Here is a 15642-nt window from a genome sequence, read left to right as displayed (position 1 = left end):
TTCCGGCCATATCTTGACTCATTCGTTATTGTCTTTATTGATGACATTCTGGTATATTCCCGAAGTTGGGGAGATCATGAGCAGCACCTGAGGACAGTGCTCCAGACTTTGAGGGAGAAGAAATTATATGCTAAGTTCTCAAAATGTGAGTTCTAGTTGGATTCCGTGGCATTCTTGGGTCACGTGGTATCTAGTGAGGGGATAAGGGTGGATCCGAAGAAGGTGGAAGCAGTGCAGAGTTCGCCTAGACCATCCTCAGCTATAGAGATCCGCATTTTTCTTGGTTTGGCGAGTTATTACCGTCGATTTGTTCAGGGGTTTTCATATATTGTAGCACCTATGACCAGACTGACCCAGAAAGGTGCTCCGTTCCAGTGAACGGAAGAGTGTGAGGAGAGCTTTCAGAAGCTCAAGACAGCTTTGACTATAGCCCCAGTTTTGATATTGCCTACCGGTTCGGGGTCTTATACTGTCTATTGTGATGCCTCGAGGGTTGGCCTTGGAGCGGTATTGATGCAGGACGGTAGGGTGATTACCTACGCGTCCAGACAGTTGAAGGTACATGAGAAGAATTATTCTGTCCATGATCTTGAGTTAGCTGCTATTGTTCACGCCTTGAAGATCTGGCGTCATTACTTGTATGGTGTGCCTTGTGAGATTTATACTGATCACCGGAGTTTGCAGCATCTGTTCAAGCAGAAGGACCTTAATTTGTGTCAGAGGAGATGGCTAGAGCTGCTGAAGGACTATGATATCAGTATTTTTAATCACCCAGCAAGACCAATATGGTGGCCGATGCTTTGAGTTGCTGGGCGGAGAGTTTGGCTTATTTACCAGCAGCAGAGAGGCCCGTGGAGATGGATGTTCAGGCCTTAGCCAGCCAGTTTGTGAGATTGGATCTTTCGAAGCCCAGTCGGGTTCTAGCTTGCGTGGTCTCTCGGTCTTCCTTGTTTAATCGTATCCGGGAGCGTCAGTTTGATGAACCTCATTTGCTTATCCTCAAGGACAAGGTTTTGCATGGCGATGCCAGAGATGTGACTATCGGTGATGACGGGGTATGAGGATGTAGGGTCGAGTTTGTGTACCCAATGTTGATGGGCTTCGAGCGTTGATCCTGGAGGAGGCCCATAGTTTGCGGTATTCCATCCACCCGGGTGCCGCGAAGATGTACCAGGATCTAAGGCAGCACTATTGGTGGAGGGGAATGAAGAAAGATATAGTTGGGTTTGTAGCTCAGTGTCTTAATTGTCAGCAGTTGAAGTATGAGCACCAGAGATCGGGTGGATTGCTTCAGCAGATAGAGATTCCGGAGTGAAGGTAGGAGCGGATCACCATGGGCTTCATATCTGGGCTCCCACGGACTTTGAAGAAGTCCGATGCTATTTGGGTTATTGTGGATCGACTGACCAAGTCCGCGTATTTCATTCCTGTGAGTACTACCTATTCTTTAGAACGGTTGGTGGAGATTTATATCCGGAAGATTGTCCGTCTGCATGGTATTCCAGTTTCCATCATTTCAGACAGAGGTACTCAGTTTACATCACGGTTCTAGAGAGCCATACAGAATGAGTTAGGTACTTGGGTGGAGTTGAGCACAACATTTCACCCTCAGACGGACGGACAGTCCGAGCGCACTATTCAGATTCTTGAGGATATGCTCTGTGCGTGTGTGATTGAGTTTGGAGGGTCTTGGGATCAGTTCTTGCCATTGGCGGAGTTTTCCTACAACAACAGCTATCAGTCCAACATTCAGATGGCACTGTATGAGGCTTTATATGGTAGACGGTGTAGATCTTCGGTGGGTTGGTTCGAGCCGGGTGAGGCTAGATTATTGGGCACGGACCTGGTTCAAGATGCTTTGGAGAAGGTCAAGGTGATTCAGGATAGACTTCCTACACAGCCCAGTCCAGGCAGAAGAGCTACGCGGACCGGAAGGTTCGTGATGTTTCATACACGGTTGGAGAGCGGGTTCTGCTTCGGGTTTTGCCTATGAAGGGCGTTATGAGATTTGGGAAGAACGGGAATTTGAGTCCGAGGTTTATTGGCCCTTTTGAGATATTGAGGCGTGTTGGGGAGTTTGCTTATGAGCTTGCCTTACCTCCCAGCTTGGCAGGAGTTCATCCAGTATTTCATGTTTCGATGCTCCGGAGGTATCACGGTGATCTGTCGCACGTGTTAGATTTCAGTTCAGTCCAGTTGGACAAGGATCTATCTTATGTTGAGGAGCCAGTGGTGATATTAGACAGGCAGATCCAAAAGCTGAGGTCAAAGAACATTGCATCAGTAAAGGTTCAGTGGCAGGGTCAGCCGGTCGAGGAGGCGACCTGGGAGACCGAACAGGATATGCGCAGCCGTTACCCTCATCTTTTCACTACTTCAGGTATGTCTCTATGCTCGTTCGAGGACGAACGAATGTTTAAGTGTGGGAGGATGTAACGACTCGGCCGGTCATTTAAAGAATTAACGCCCTATCCCCTATTGACTACATCCCCCGTGTTTGTTTCTGCTATTGTGAGCTGCCGGGAAGATTTATTTGGAAATTCAGAGAGTTTTGGGACACTTAGTCCCTAAATGAGAGTATAAGCTTTAGAATTTGGACCGTAGTCGGAACAGTGTGAAGACGGCCTCGGAATGGAATTACGTTGGTTCCGTTAGCTCCGTTGGGTGATTTCGGGTTTAGGAGCGGGTTCAGATTGTGTTTTGGAGGTCCGTAGCTCATTTAGGCTTGAAATGCCGAAAGTTGAATTTTTGAAGTTTCCGGTTCGATAGTGAGATTTTGATATCGGGGTCGGAATGGAATTCCGGAAGTTGAAGTAGCTCCGTAAGGTTGAATGTGACGTGTGCCCGAAATTTCAGGTTATTCGGACGAGGTTTGATAGACTTTTTGATCGAAAGCATATTTTGAGAGTTTTGAAATTCTTAGGCTTGAATTCGATGCTAATTGGTTGATTCGATGTTGTTTGAGGTGTTTTGAAGGTTCGTATAAGTTTGTTCAGTGGTATTAGACTTGTTCGTGCTTTTGGTTGAGGTCCCGGGGGCCTCGGGATGATTTCGGATGTTAACGGGAGAGTTAGGAAATTGGTTGGCAGCTGAAGCTTTTCCATTGCTCTCATAACCGCACCTGCGAACCGCAGGTGCGGACTTGCGGAAGCAAGCATGGAGCCGCAGATGCGGCCACACGCGAAGGCAGCAGAGACCGTAGAAGCGGAAGATTAGACGCTCCTGCGGGACAGCAGATGCGGAATCTGGGTCACAGGTGCGGAGTCAGATTTTAGTGAAAATCGCAGAAGCGGTCTCGCAGATGCGAAAATTCGACCGCAGGTGCGAAATCCTTGGCCAGAAAAGGGGCAGAATCGAGGGTTTTGAGCCATAATTCATATTTTGGACTTGGGAGCTCGGGAAGTTGTAATTTTTGAAGAGATTTTCACCTGGTCAATTTGGGTATGTAATTCCTACTCGGTATAGACTAATTTCCATGAATCTACACTTAAATTCGTCCTTTAATTTCGAGTTTATGGTGGAAAATTGGGGGAAAGTTCTTAGACTTAAATTTCGAGTTTTAGGGATTTGACGTTGGATTAGGATAATTTTGGTATGGTTAGACTCGTGAGAGTATGAGGATTTTGAAAATGTAAATTTTACCCGATTCCGAGACGTGGGCTCGGAGGGCGTTTTGGTCATTTTACCTAATTTCGCGTATTAGCTTAGAATTTATTTGTAGAATTAGTTACTTGAAGTATTATTTACATTATGCAATTGTATTGAATAGATTTGGGCCATTTGGAATCGCGTACTCGTGGCAAGAGCGTGGTTTCAGGTTGATTTTGAGCCGGTTAGAGGTAAGTGGCTTGCCTAACCTTGTGTGGGGGACATTCCCCTTAGGGTTGGTACTGTGATAATTTAAATGCGTGGGACGTGAGGTGACGAGTTCGTACTTGTGCTAATTGTTGAAAATCCTGTTTTTGCTAAAGTAGCTTTAATTGTGTTTTTCCTTTCCTGCTTACATTACTTGAAATTTAAGCCTGCTGCTAGCTTAGAGGAGCATGTCTAATTGACTTAATTGATTTATCTGCTTAAACTGCCTTATTTGTATTATGTGAAGCATGCTAGGTTAGAATTGCTTGTTTTACCTTGGTATGAATTTGAGTTTAATTGAGTATTCTTTGTGTTATTAGTGTGTGTTTTACTTTGGGACAACGGGACGGCATCCCAGGAGGTCCCCTATACGTATTTTAGATTTGAACTGAAGTGCGGGATACCTAGAGATCCCCAGCACGTATATTGAGGATACCTAGAGATCCTCGAGATACCAAGAGATCCCTAGCATATATATTGAGGATACCCAGAGATCCTCGGGATACCAAGAGATCCCTTGCATATATTGAGGATACTAAGAGATCCTCGGGTTACCAAGCGATCCTCGGTTATTATCTTTGTGAAGAGTGGTATTCCTTGTGATTGTTTTTGTCTATGTTTCAGTTGTTGTTATCCTTATTTTCCTGTATTAAATTCTTACCGTTAGCTTTCAACTGTACTGTCTTATCTTATTCTGTTATATATTATATTTCATTTAATCTCAGTAGGGCCCTGACCTTCCTCGTCACCACCCGACCGAGGTTAGGCTTGGCACTTACTGAGTACCACTGTGGTGTACTCATGCCCTTCCTTCGCATGTTTTTCATGTGCAGATCCAGGTACTGCGACTCAGACTTATCACGCTTGAGGCGAGGGGCTTGTAGAGACTCCGAGGTATATCTGCCGCATCCGTAAACCGAAGAGTCCCTTTCTACTCTTCCCTTAAGTGTTAGCCCTTCTGTATTTCCTTTCTTTGTTAGATATTCTGGAGTTAGATACTTGTAGACATTCAAAAGCTTGTGATCATGAGATTCCGGATTTTGGGAAATGTTATTAGTTTCGAGAGTTGATATTGTGTATGCCGAGCGGCATTTCAAACACTGTTTTATTTTACTATTTCGGTTTTAAATTATTTGTTCCGCAAATGTTGTTTATATTGTTAGGCTTACCTAGTCATAGAGACTGGTGCCGTCATGATGGTTCACGGAGGGCGAACCGAGGTCGTGACACCGTATTGGTTAGGCTTGAATCGGACGCTTGGTTCAAAGTTTGAAGTTTATAAACTTAAGATATTGATCTCGATCGATGATTCATGGGTTTGCTGTTGTTATGTGTGATTTGAGTCCTCTAATATGTTCATGTTATGTTTTGGGACTTGTTGGTATGTTCAAACGGGGTTCCGAGGGGCTCGGGTGAGTTTCGTGGGTGGTTTCGGACCATTTCTATGCCATTTTTAGTTGCTGGTTTTTTGCTACAGGGGTGTACATTACGATCTCGTAGAATTGGTCGCGACCGCGAAGAGTAAAATGGGAAAAATAGACATGTGAATCGCGATCGCGGAAGTCTTTTCGCGATCCCATAGAAGAAAAACCGTTGACACTAACCCAACTTTGAAAGTATATATCTTGCAATCTATGAGGAATATGGAGAAGATCTAAAAATAAAAGTTATAAGTCTTTGTGTCTAGTTTTAGGAAAATTAAACCGTTTGTCATTGGAACTTATGTACTAAAATTTATGGCTGATGTACTACATGCTATCTGAGCAGAGTTTGGGAATGGTTAATGGAAGTATGTTCATCGTGATCGGGGCGAGATGCCGCGATCGCATAGGGTAAAAATTGTCCTAAAAAATTATGTAATCGTGATCGCGAAGGCACCTCTGGAATAGTATATAAAGTACTCTGTTTCGAAGGCCTTGGTCATTTTATCATATTTTGAGCTATGGAGTTCGGATTTGGACGATTTTGGAGGCGATTTTCACCGCATGGATTGTGCTAAGTATTTTCTACTTGGTTTTGATTATATTTCACGAATCTACCTTTGATATTGGCATTTGGATTTATAAATTTTAAAGAGAAATTGGGAATTTTTGTCTAAAATTTCATAAAGCAAATTTTTGAGTTTTGAACATATTCAGAGTCGGATTTGAGTGAAACTAGTATAGTTGGACTCGTAATAGAATGGGTTATCGAATTTTGTGAATTTTGTCAGGTTCCAAGGTATGAGCCCGGGTTTGACTTTTTGGTTGACTTCTGACTTTTGATTAAAGATTTCTTTTATCAATTGGGTTTGTTTCCTTTGGCATTATTTGATAATTTTGAGTTGATTTTGGCTAGTTTTGAGTCATTCAGAGGTCGGTACGCGCGGGATGGCATTTCTAGAGTATTGTATGCTCGATATTTGATTCGGCTTGTTCAAGGTAACTAACACTTCTAAACTTGGTGTTGAGGGTATGAATCCCTAAACTATATGTTATATGGTTGGTGTTGAGGTGACGCACATGCTAGGTTACGGACGTGTGGGCGTGCGCCATAGTAATTGTGATTCGACTGATTCCGTGGAGCTGTGTAGTTATCTAGTCTGGTTATTATACATGTATTTCCTATGTGTTAGAGAAATTGAACTGTGGTCCATGTTAGAAACCATGTTTAGGCTATATGTTTATCCTGTTGGGACCCATGGAGGTCATTTACGCTGTTGAGTTATTTGCTTAAATGTAATTATGTACTCAATCACATTCATCATTTGCATATCGTATCTCAATCTCTGTTATCATTTGCTATCACATCATGTTATCATTGTTTGGGCTGATTGGCATGAGATTTTGTAAGGCCGAGAGACAGGAGAGGTCGATGACTGAGTGAGGCCGAGGGCCTAAGTGTGAGTGATATTTATGGGATTGGAATGCACGCCGCAACAAGCTTTATTGATTCATGCCATAATTGGCTTATATTAACGCTTGGCAGGATCCGCCCTGCCGGAGTCTAACATACCAGCACTAGCGCAGGTACCTACTGAGTGCGAGTGTCGAGCGTGAGTGCCGAGTGATTATAAAAACTGAGTGACTGGGAGGACTGAGTGATTGGGAGGACTGAGTGACTGGGAGGACTCAGTGATTGAGCTTGATGAGTGAGGTTGACTGCTCCGAGAGCATGAGAACATGAGTTTATCACTGTGGTGCATTACACTTGACATGTAGACACAAAGATGCATTTCCTCATGCTGTACGGTATTGTGACATTCATGACTTCACATGCACATTGACATGTAGGCATAGAGATGTACTTTCCTCGTGCCATCTGATAATGAAATATCTTATCAGTTGTTGAAAGTTTTGGAAAAAATCTTAGTTTTTCTGGCATACTCGTATTTTTGGTAATTTTAGTGAAATATTTAGGTTTTACTGTTATACCTGAAAGCATGCCTACTTTTTGTAACTGTGAACGAGCTGAGTATCATATCTTTGAGTATTACTTGTACTGTTTTCATTATACTGTTACGAGTTGTTCTTGGTTGTTGGTGTTAGACTCTGACCGTTGTCCAAGCTTGTTACTACTTTCAACCTAAGGTTAGGTTTGTTACTTAAGAGTACATGGGGTCGGTTGTACTCATACTACACTTCTAAACCTTGCGTGTAGATTTTGGAGCTGATATTGCTGTGTATATCAGGAGCTGGCATAGAAGATATACCTGCATTCCCGTTGTAGCTGCCTCTTGTTCATGGTAGCTTTAGATTTATAACAATCTTTTTATGTACATTTCAAAGAGATGATGTATTTATTTCATACTAGTTTTGTAAACTCTAAATCTTATAAGTTCATGATTTGTACTACCAATCCTTGGGATTTTGTATAAAAGTTAAGTTATTTCATCATTTATTTTTCTCAGTAGATCTCCTTGAGTTGGATTATTATTAGGTTGGCTTACCTAGCAGGTTGGGTTAGGTTCCATCACTACTTGTTGGATTTTGGATCGTGACAAGTTGGAATCAGAGCTCTACATTCATAGTTTTATGTGTCATAAGCAAGTGTCTAGTAGAGTGTTGTGGATCGGTAAGATGACGTCTATGCCTATCTTCTAGAGGCTACAAGGAATTTAGGATAAATTCCCCATATTTCTTTCCTTATCGTGCGATATTGATTCGCTTGAAGCGTATCTCTTTGAATCTCTTCCACTGACTCGTATGCGCATATGAGCGCTCGGTATTAGCTGTACATCAACGACTTGTGGATTCCATGGATGGGGTGCAGATGCATTTTTGTGTTTTATTGATGGGACAGTCTGGAGAACTTGAAGTCCGATATGGACCGCAACTTGGCTCGGTAGTTTCAGTTGTGTGAGCATGTGCTTTTGGACTTCAATTTCCAGTGGTGTCCCTATGAGTGGGATTGATAGCTCGGTGAGTGATTTTATGGCTATATGATGAGTAGGATGTGACTACGGGATGTGTTTAGATGGTTTGAATATAACGGAAAGAGTTTGCTTGAGATGTGAAAAGGACTATTACATGCTCGATTTTTATGTATGTGTCATACAGTCTTGAGTTATTAAGGTTTTTGAGAGATTCTTTCGTGTTATTTCATTTGTGGAACGAAGTAGATTTTCATGTCTTATTGATGAGTTCAGACTTAGGAAGATTAAGTGATTACGTAGTAGTTGTGGCTGTGAGTGTAGAGAGATGTCAGTTTGAGGCTAAGTATGTGGGTTATCACCTGCGAGGTAATCCACGAATTTGTGATCCTTATGATGGTTGTGTGGAGAGTTTCTTTTTACCAGTGGGTTATGTGTGTTGCGATTTGGTTTGGATCTCTTGAGAAAGTTGACTTGACTGTCACGAGGATGAATGCAAGCTTAGGTATTTTATGGTTGGTGTTGCATGAGCTTGTGAAGAATTTAATTGAATCTCACTGCGGTATTATGGCAGTATCAGAGTATAGGTATTGTGAGTTATCGAATATTTTTATCTATGGCTTTGAGCCAAGTGGGGGAGCCTACTATCGACGATTTGATTGCATGGTTATGTGTTAAATATTAGTTTTGGTCTGAGGCATACTTGTGGATCAGTTATGACATGGAAAGGCTAGTTTTGAGGATGACTTAAGCAAATAAATTTGTGGATGTATGGTGGATTACACTTTATAGGTATAGGGAGATCATGGAATGATTTAAGTTGTTATTCGTGAAGGATGTAGTGTGCATAGAGTAGGAATTTACTCGGTTGCTTAGAGGTGTGGATTACTTCTTTGGGTGTTGTAGTGCTAATGGGGCACATGTCATTCGCCCTGTTTGGGAGGTGCAATTGAGATTTGAGCAGAGTGGATGACTCTCGAGAAGGTTCTAATGGATTCAAGATTTATATGTAGCAATTGGGAATTTTTCGGATTTGTATATGGCTAGAATCTGAGATTTGCATTGGACGTAGTCGTGACTCGTGGTATTTCTATATCATCACGGATTCTACATTTCACTATCAAGAAGGTGAAGGAAATGGCTTTAGACTCGCAGAAGGTCTTCTCGGAGTGGGTGTCTCGATTGTGGTACTTTTGGGGTGCTTAAGAGGGAATACAACGACTTATCATTCTTAGGGAGGTGTGGTTTAATGCTAGGGTCTCTTATGGTGAGCTTTGGGTAAGGATCGTGGTGTTCTTGCAAGGAGAAGTGTCAACTTGAGGGTTATTCAGAAGGAACTCGGGGATATAGGACAACTTGTTAGTAGGTTGGATCAACACGGTAATGGATATGATTGGTTCTTTGGGAACATATGATGTGGTGAGTCTCTACGGGTGCTTTGTGGCAATACTCTTGGGTTTGGTGACCTACGTGGCTTGGTTGAGTTAGCGAGATTCAGTTCTGATGGCTTGGTTATGTGCGAATGAGTTTCGAAGAGTTCTCGATGCTTTCTACCGCAGTTTGAGATGGGTATTTCCTACAAGTGTGAGGAGCATGTTACGGATTGTGATTTTCTCCTGGATAGAATCAAATTGAAGTTTTCAGACTGATCGGGTTTGCTGGTGACTCAAAGTTGATTTTGAGATTCTCGTGCTTTTCATATGATGGCGTGATAGATGCGGTGTGTTGTGTGTGATTGAGATTTGCATGTGCAAACTCACTGTTCAGTTTTGAAGGGAAGTTCATGAATCCTTAGACAACATGGGCGGTTTCATATGACTAGATAAATGCTAGTGCTACTTGGTATTGCCTGAGAAGGGTGTGCATTTCAGAAGGCGCATTGTGTTTTGACTTATAGATGCTTCATTGGTATTGCGGTACTCGCCTGTTTGATCGACTGCTGATGTTCGGATTTTGCTCTGTGGCATGAAAGAATTATGGAAGTATTCCTCGTGGGATGAATATGTATGAGAGATGTGTTAGATATTCGAGTGGTGGAGTTGATATCAGCAATGGTGATTTGTTTTTTCTATGGATTTGGAGACTGGGAGTTTTAGAAGTAGATTGCTTCGTGGTTGTAGACTATGAAGATGTGGCCAATGTTATCCAGCTGGTAGTATGTGTTATAGTTAGGTCATTATGGACTTTTGGAGGGTTATTTATCTATCTAGGGATGATTGGAGTTTATCTGGAGGTCCATTGGTAGGCCTAATGAGGATGTGTATTATACACCGAGCCGAATTTGTTGACTCAACACGATTAGTGTTAAGGGGTGAGTCATTCAGTCAGAGTTGAGCTTGTTCATGATATGTTCTATGCATTTGTCTTCCATGCTACGAGGGGTTGTGATTCGTGGGTTATGTGCACACATGGTGCAGTTCTGTTTGGGCATTGTACCGAAATTCAAGTGAGATGGTGATTGGGGTGTGGAATGGTTGATTGCGCCTTGGTTATGGTCTTTCCTGGCTGTGGTATATTGTGTTATTTGCTTCTCCATGGTTATGGTCATGCACTCGTGTACTTGATGTCGAATTGCGTGTGGATGTTGATTTTGAGCATTATGGCTTGAGGTGTTTCATAGGACCGGTGTTTGGATGGGGTCATGCATTGCAGTAGAGTTTTGTTGGGATATGATCCTTTGTGATAGATTTGTGTGTCTTGGTTCTACTATATCTGATGGTTCATAGCATTGCTTTTTTGGTGGTACTTGTTGAGCTTGCGGGACGGTTCTCTCATTTGAATCATTTTCCATGTTTGAATACATTTGAATTATTGCATATTGGTGCAAGGATTGCACGGTTTGTGGCTTAGGGCTGTATTGGCGTGGCATGTCAATAGTAGCTTGTAGATGAGATGAAGTCTCTAGGCCTAAAGTGATTGCTATCGAATTTGATTACGGTGTGTTTGAAAGAGTAATATTGGAAGTCAGCTTAGAATTGGTTCTGGTTAGGCGAGAGAGATCCATGACTTGTTGATCTAAGGAGTGGTTATGAGTTTCTGCGTGTTTCACTTATCATGGCCGTGTACAAAGGTTTAAAACAAGGTTTTTATTTGATATGAGGTTCATTACCGGTACCAAGTTTGTTTTCGAGCAGCTATTGTGATCGGGAATTATTGATACGAGTGTGCGAGTAATGCAATATATCATGTAATTACATCTTGGGTTATGGTTATCATTTAATACAGCTTGTTTAGACTTATACAGTGTGTAGGTGCGAGATTTGGGTCGTATAAGGAATTCTGGATGTTGGAAATTGGGTTCCAAGGTTTATGGGCTAAGGATGAAGTAAGGATCTTCAGTTATGTTGTGTTGTCACACTTGTATGGAATAAGGTGACGTGGGATCACCCTTGGGTATATGCATGGTGACGTTACACAGTGATTTGATGACTTTGGAACGACTCATGGCACATTCAAAGGAGATGTATGTTTAAGTGGGTGGGGACGTAACGACCCGAACGGTCATTTTGAGCATTTGCACTTCACTTGGTGGTTTGAGAGCATAAGTAGCTCTGTATGATGTAGTATGACTTGTGTGTATTGTCGGTTTCGGTTTTCAAGTGATTCGAAATTAGTTTGGAAGAATGATTCTCAACTAGGAAGCTCTAAGTTGGAAGAGTTGACCAAGTTTGACTTTTGAGTATTTGACCTAAGATCGGAGTTTTGGTGGTTCCGTTAGGTCCGGATGGTGATTTTGGACTTAGGTGTATGCCCGAATTTGCATTTGGATATTTCTAGAAGGTTTCGACACTCATCGGCGAAAGTTGGAAATTTGAAGGTTTGGAATGTTCATAAGTTTGACTGAGAGTTGACTTCGATATTATCGGGTTCAAATTTTTGTTCCGGGAGTTAGAATACGTTCGATATGTCATCTGGAACTTGTATGCAAATTCGGGTTCATTTCGGATTGGTTAGGCTTGAATCAGACGCTTGGTTCGAAGTTTGAAGCTTATGAACTTAAGAGACTGATCTTGATCGACAATCCATGGTTTTGATGTTGTTATGTGTGATATTAGGCGTCAAATACGTTCATGTTATGTACTGGGACTTGTTGGTATATTTGTACGGGGTTCTGAGGGGCAAGAGTGAGTTTAGGGATGGATTCAGACTATTTCTAGGCCATTTTTAGCGGCTGGTTTTTGGCTACAGGGTGTACATTGTGATCGCATAGAATTGGTCGCGATCGCGAATAGTAAAATAAGAAAAACGAACTTGTGAATCGCGATTGCGGAAGCCTTTTCTCGTGTCACTAACCCGATTATAGAAGCTTTTATCTTACAATCTACAAGGAATTTGGAGATGATCCAAAAATAAAAGTTGTAGCCCTTTGTGTCTAGTTTTTAAAAAATCAAATCGTTTATAATTTGGGTTTTTGTACAATAAGTATGGCCGACACACTATAGGTTGTCTGAGAAGAGTTTGCGAAGGGTTAATGGATGTTTGTTCATTGCGATCGTGGGGAGACGACCGCGATTGCATAGGGTAAAAATTGTCCTGGAAAATTTTGTAATCGCGATCGTGAGGTTTGTTACCGCGATCGTGAAGGGCACCTGTGGAACACTGTATAAAGTACTCAATTTCGAAGGTCTTGGTCATTTTATCATATATTGAGATATGGAGCTCGGATTTGGGCAATATTGGATGCGATATTCACCACATGAATTGGGGTAAGTGTTTTCTACTTGGTTTGATTATATTTCATGAATCTAACTTTGATTTTTGCATTTCGATTATAAATTTTAATGAGAAATTAGGGGGTTTGTCTATAGTTCACTCATTCCCAGTGCCTACTATTTCTATATACTTTTGACAGAGTGAGCGTACAGGCCGACAAAAAATGATATCTCGCTCAGAAATTTGAATCCTATCTGTGGGGCCTTTGAAAAAAAAAAGGAAATCGCTAGGCTTTCATAACGAAGGCAATTCGAAAAAATTTCATAAAGCGAATTTTTGAGTTTTGAACATAGATTCGGAGTCGGATCTGAGTGAAACTAGTATGGTTGGACTCGTAATTGAATGAGTTGTCGGATTTTGTGAGTTTTATCGAGTTCTGAGGTGCATGCTTGGGTTTGTTTCCTTTGGCATTATTTGATGTTCTTGAGTTGCTTTTGGGTATTTTGAGTCGTTTAGTGGTCGGTACGCATGGGATGGCATTTCTAGAGTATTATTTGGCTTGCTCAGTATATGATTCGGCTTGTTCAAGGTAAGTAACATTTCTAGACTTGGTCTTGAGGGTATGAATCCATGAACTACGTGTTATGTGGTTTGTGTTGAGGTGACGCACATGCTAGGTGATGGGCATTTGGGCGTGCACCGTAGTAATTGTGACTCAGTTGATTTCGTGGAGCTTTGTAGTTGTCTAGTCTGGTTATTATTCATGTATTTCCCGTGTGTTAGAGAAATTAAACTGTGATCCATGTTAGAAACCATGTTTAGGCTATATGCTTATCCTATTGGGACCCACAGAGGTCATTTCTGTTGTTGAGTTATTTGCTTAAATTGTAATTATGTAATCAATCACATTCATCATTTGCATATCATATCTTAGTCTCTGTTATCATGTGCCGTCACATCATGTTATCATTGTTTGGGATGATTAGGATGAGATTTTGTGAGGCCGGTAGACTGGAGAGGACGATGGCCTGATTGTGAGTGATATTTATGGGATCGGGCTACACGCCACATCAGGCTTTATTGATTCATGCCATGATTGACTTATATTGGTGTTTGGGCAGGATCCGCCTCTACGGAGTCTGACATACCAGCAATGAGAGCAGGTACCTACTAAGTGCGAGTATTGAGCGTGAGTGCTGAGTGATTACTAGGATTGAGTGACTGGGAGGACTGCGTGATTGAGCGTGCTGAGTGAGGTTGACTGCTCCGAGAGCATGAGCACATGAGTTTATCACTGTGGTGCATTGCACTTGACATGCATACTTGGCATGTAGGCATGGAAATGCATTTCCTCATATTGTACGTTATTGTGATATTCATGACTTCACATTCACATTGACATAAGGCATAGAGATGTACTTTCCTCATGCCATCTGATAATGAAATATCTTATCTGTTGTTGAAAGGTTTGGGTAAAATCTTAGTATTTCTGACACACTCACATTTTTGGTGATTTCGGTGAAATATTTGGGTTTTATTGTAATACCTGAAAAGCATGCCTATTTTCCATAATAAAGAACGACCCGAGTATTATATCTTTGAGTATTACTTGTATTGTTTTCATTATATTGTTACGAGTTGTTCATGGCTGTTGGTGTCGGACTCTGACCGTTGTCCAAAATTGTCACTACTTTCAACCTAAGGTTAGTGTTACTTATTGAGTACATGGGATCGGCTGTACTGATACTACACATCTGCACCTTGAGTGCAGATTTTGGAGCTGATGTTGCTGTGTATGTCAGGTGTTGGCATCGAAGATGTACCTGCATTCCGGTTGTAGCTGCATTTTCTTTATGGTAGCTTTAGATTTATAACAATGTGTTTATGTATATTTCAAACAGATTATGTATTTATTTCATACTAGTTTTGTAAACTCTAAATCTTAGAAGCTCATGATTTCTACTACTAATCCTTGGGATTTTTGTATAAAAGTTAAGTTATTTCATTATTTATTTTTCTCAGCAGATCTCCTTGAGTTGGAATACTGCTAAGTTGGTTTACCTAGCGGTTTGGGTTAGGTGTCATTACAACTAGTTGGATTTTGGGTTGTGACACCTGCCTCTTCAAAATTCTCTCTAGCCTAGGTTTCTCGGCGCACGTTGTTAACGTATGCCGATGGTGGTAGCCAAGGCTAGAGGGCTAGGTCGTCCAAGAAAAGCAAGAAATAGCCACGGGGAAGCTCAGTTAGTGTTAGGGTAATAGCGGAAGCCCTAGAATAAGGAAACAAACAGAGAGTGGTCACACTATTAGCGACACAATTTCCAGATTTGTCGCCTCTGGTTTCTGCAACTAGATCAACTACTGGGGTTAACGAAAATATAAATCTTAGTGGAGCTCCGACACTAAAAGTAGCAGGGATCCGAGGGAAACAAGGAGATATGAGCTCAAATATCCCAAAAAGCAAAGGAGCAACGCAGTGACCAACGCAAACAATAAAAGAAAAGCCTCCAGAATCTACTTGCGCCGGACTATTCACTTAAATCGTGTTTCATAAATGGTACCTTGAAAATATACCCCCAAAATTGCTTGAAGGAAATGTAAAGGAAAAACTTGACAAAGATGAAACAGATGAGGAAATTGAAAAATGAAAATATACTCTAATAATTTATGTGATAGGAGAGACATCAGGCTAAAACTATATCAAGAAATATGTGAACCAAAACTGGAATAATATTGCAGAACTTGATGTGTATTACCACGAGGAGGGTTACTATGTTGTCAAA

General features: G+C 41.5%; 1 protein-coding gene across 1 annotated transcript in view; it reads left to right on the top strand.

Annotated features, from left to right (window-relative positions):
* Positions 1-14719, top strand: part of LOC109216664 (cytokinesis protein sepH-like) — a 44736-nt gene extending 30017 nt beyond the window's left edge. Inside the window, exons 5-6 of the mRNA XM_019380840.1 lie at positions 13981-14022; positions 14631-14719. Coding sequence (XP_019236385.1) covers positions 13981-14022; positions 14631-14719 — 131 coding nt within the window. The remainder of the gene's footprint in view (positions 1-13980; positions 14023-14630) is intronic.

Source organism: Nicotiana attenuata, chromosome 2 (genome assembly GCF_001879085.1).
Source record: "Nicotiana attenuata strain UT chromosome 2, NIATTr2, whole genome shotgun sequence".
Classification (NCBI taxonomy): domain Eukaryota; kingdom Viridiplantae; phylum Streptophyta; class Magnoliopsida; order Solanales; family Solanaceae; genus Nicotiana; species Nicotiana attenuata.
Note: the sequence above shows the minus strand (reverse complement) of the source record. Positions and strands in the feature narration are given on the sequence as shown.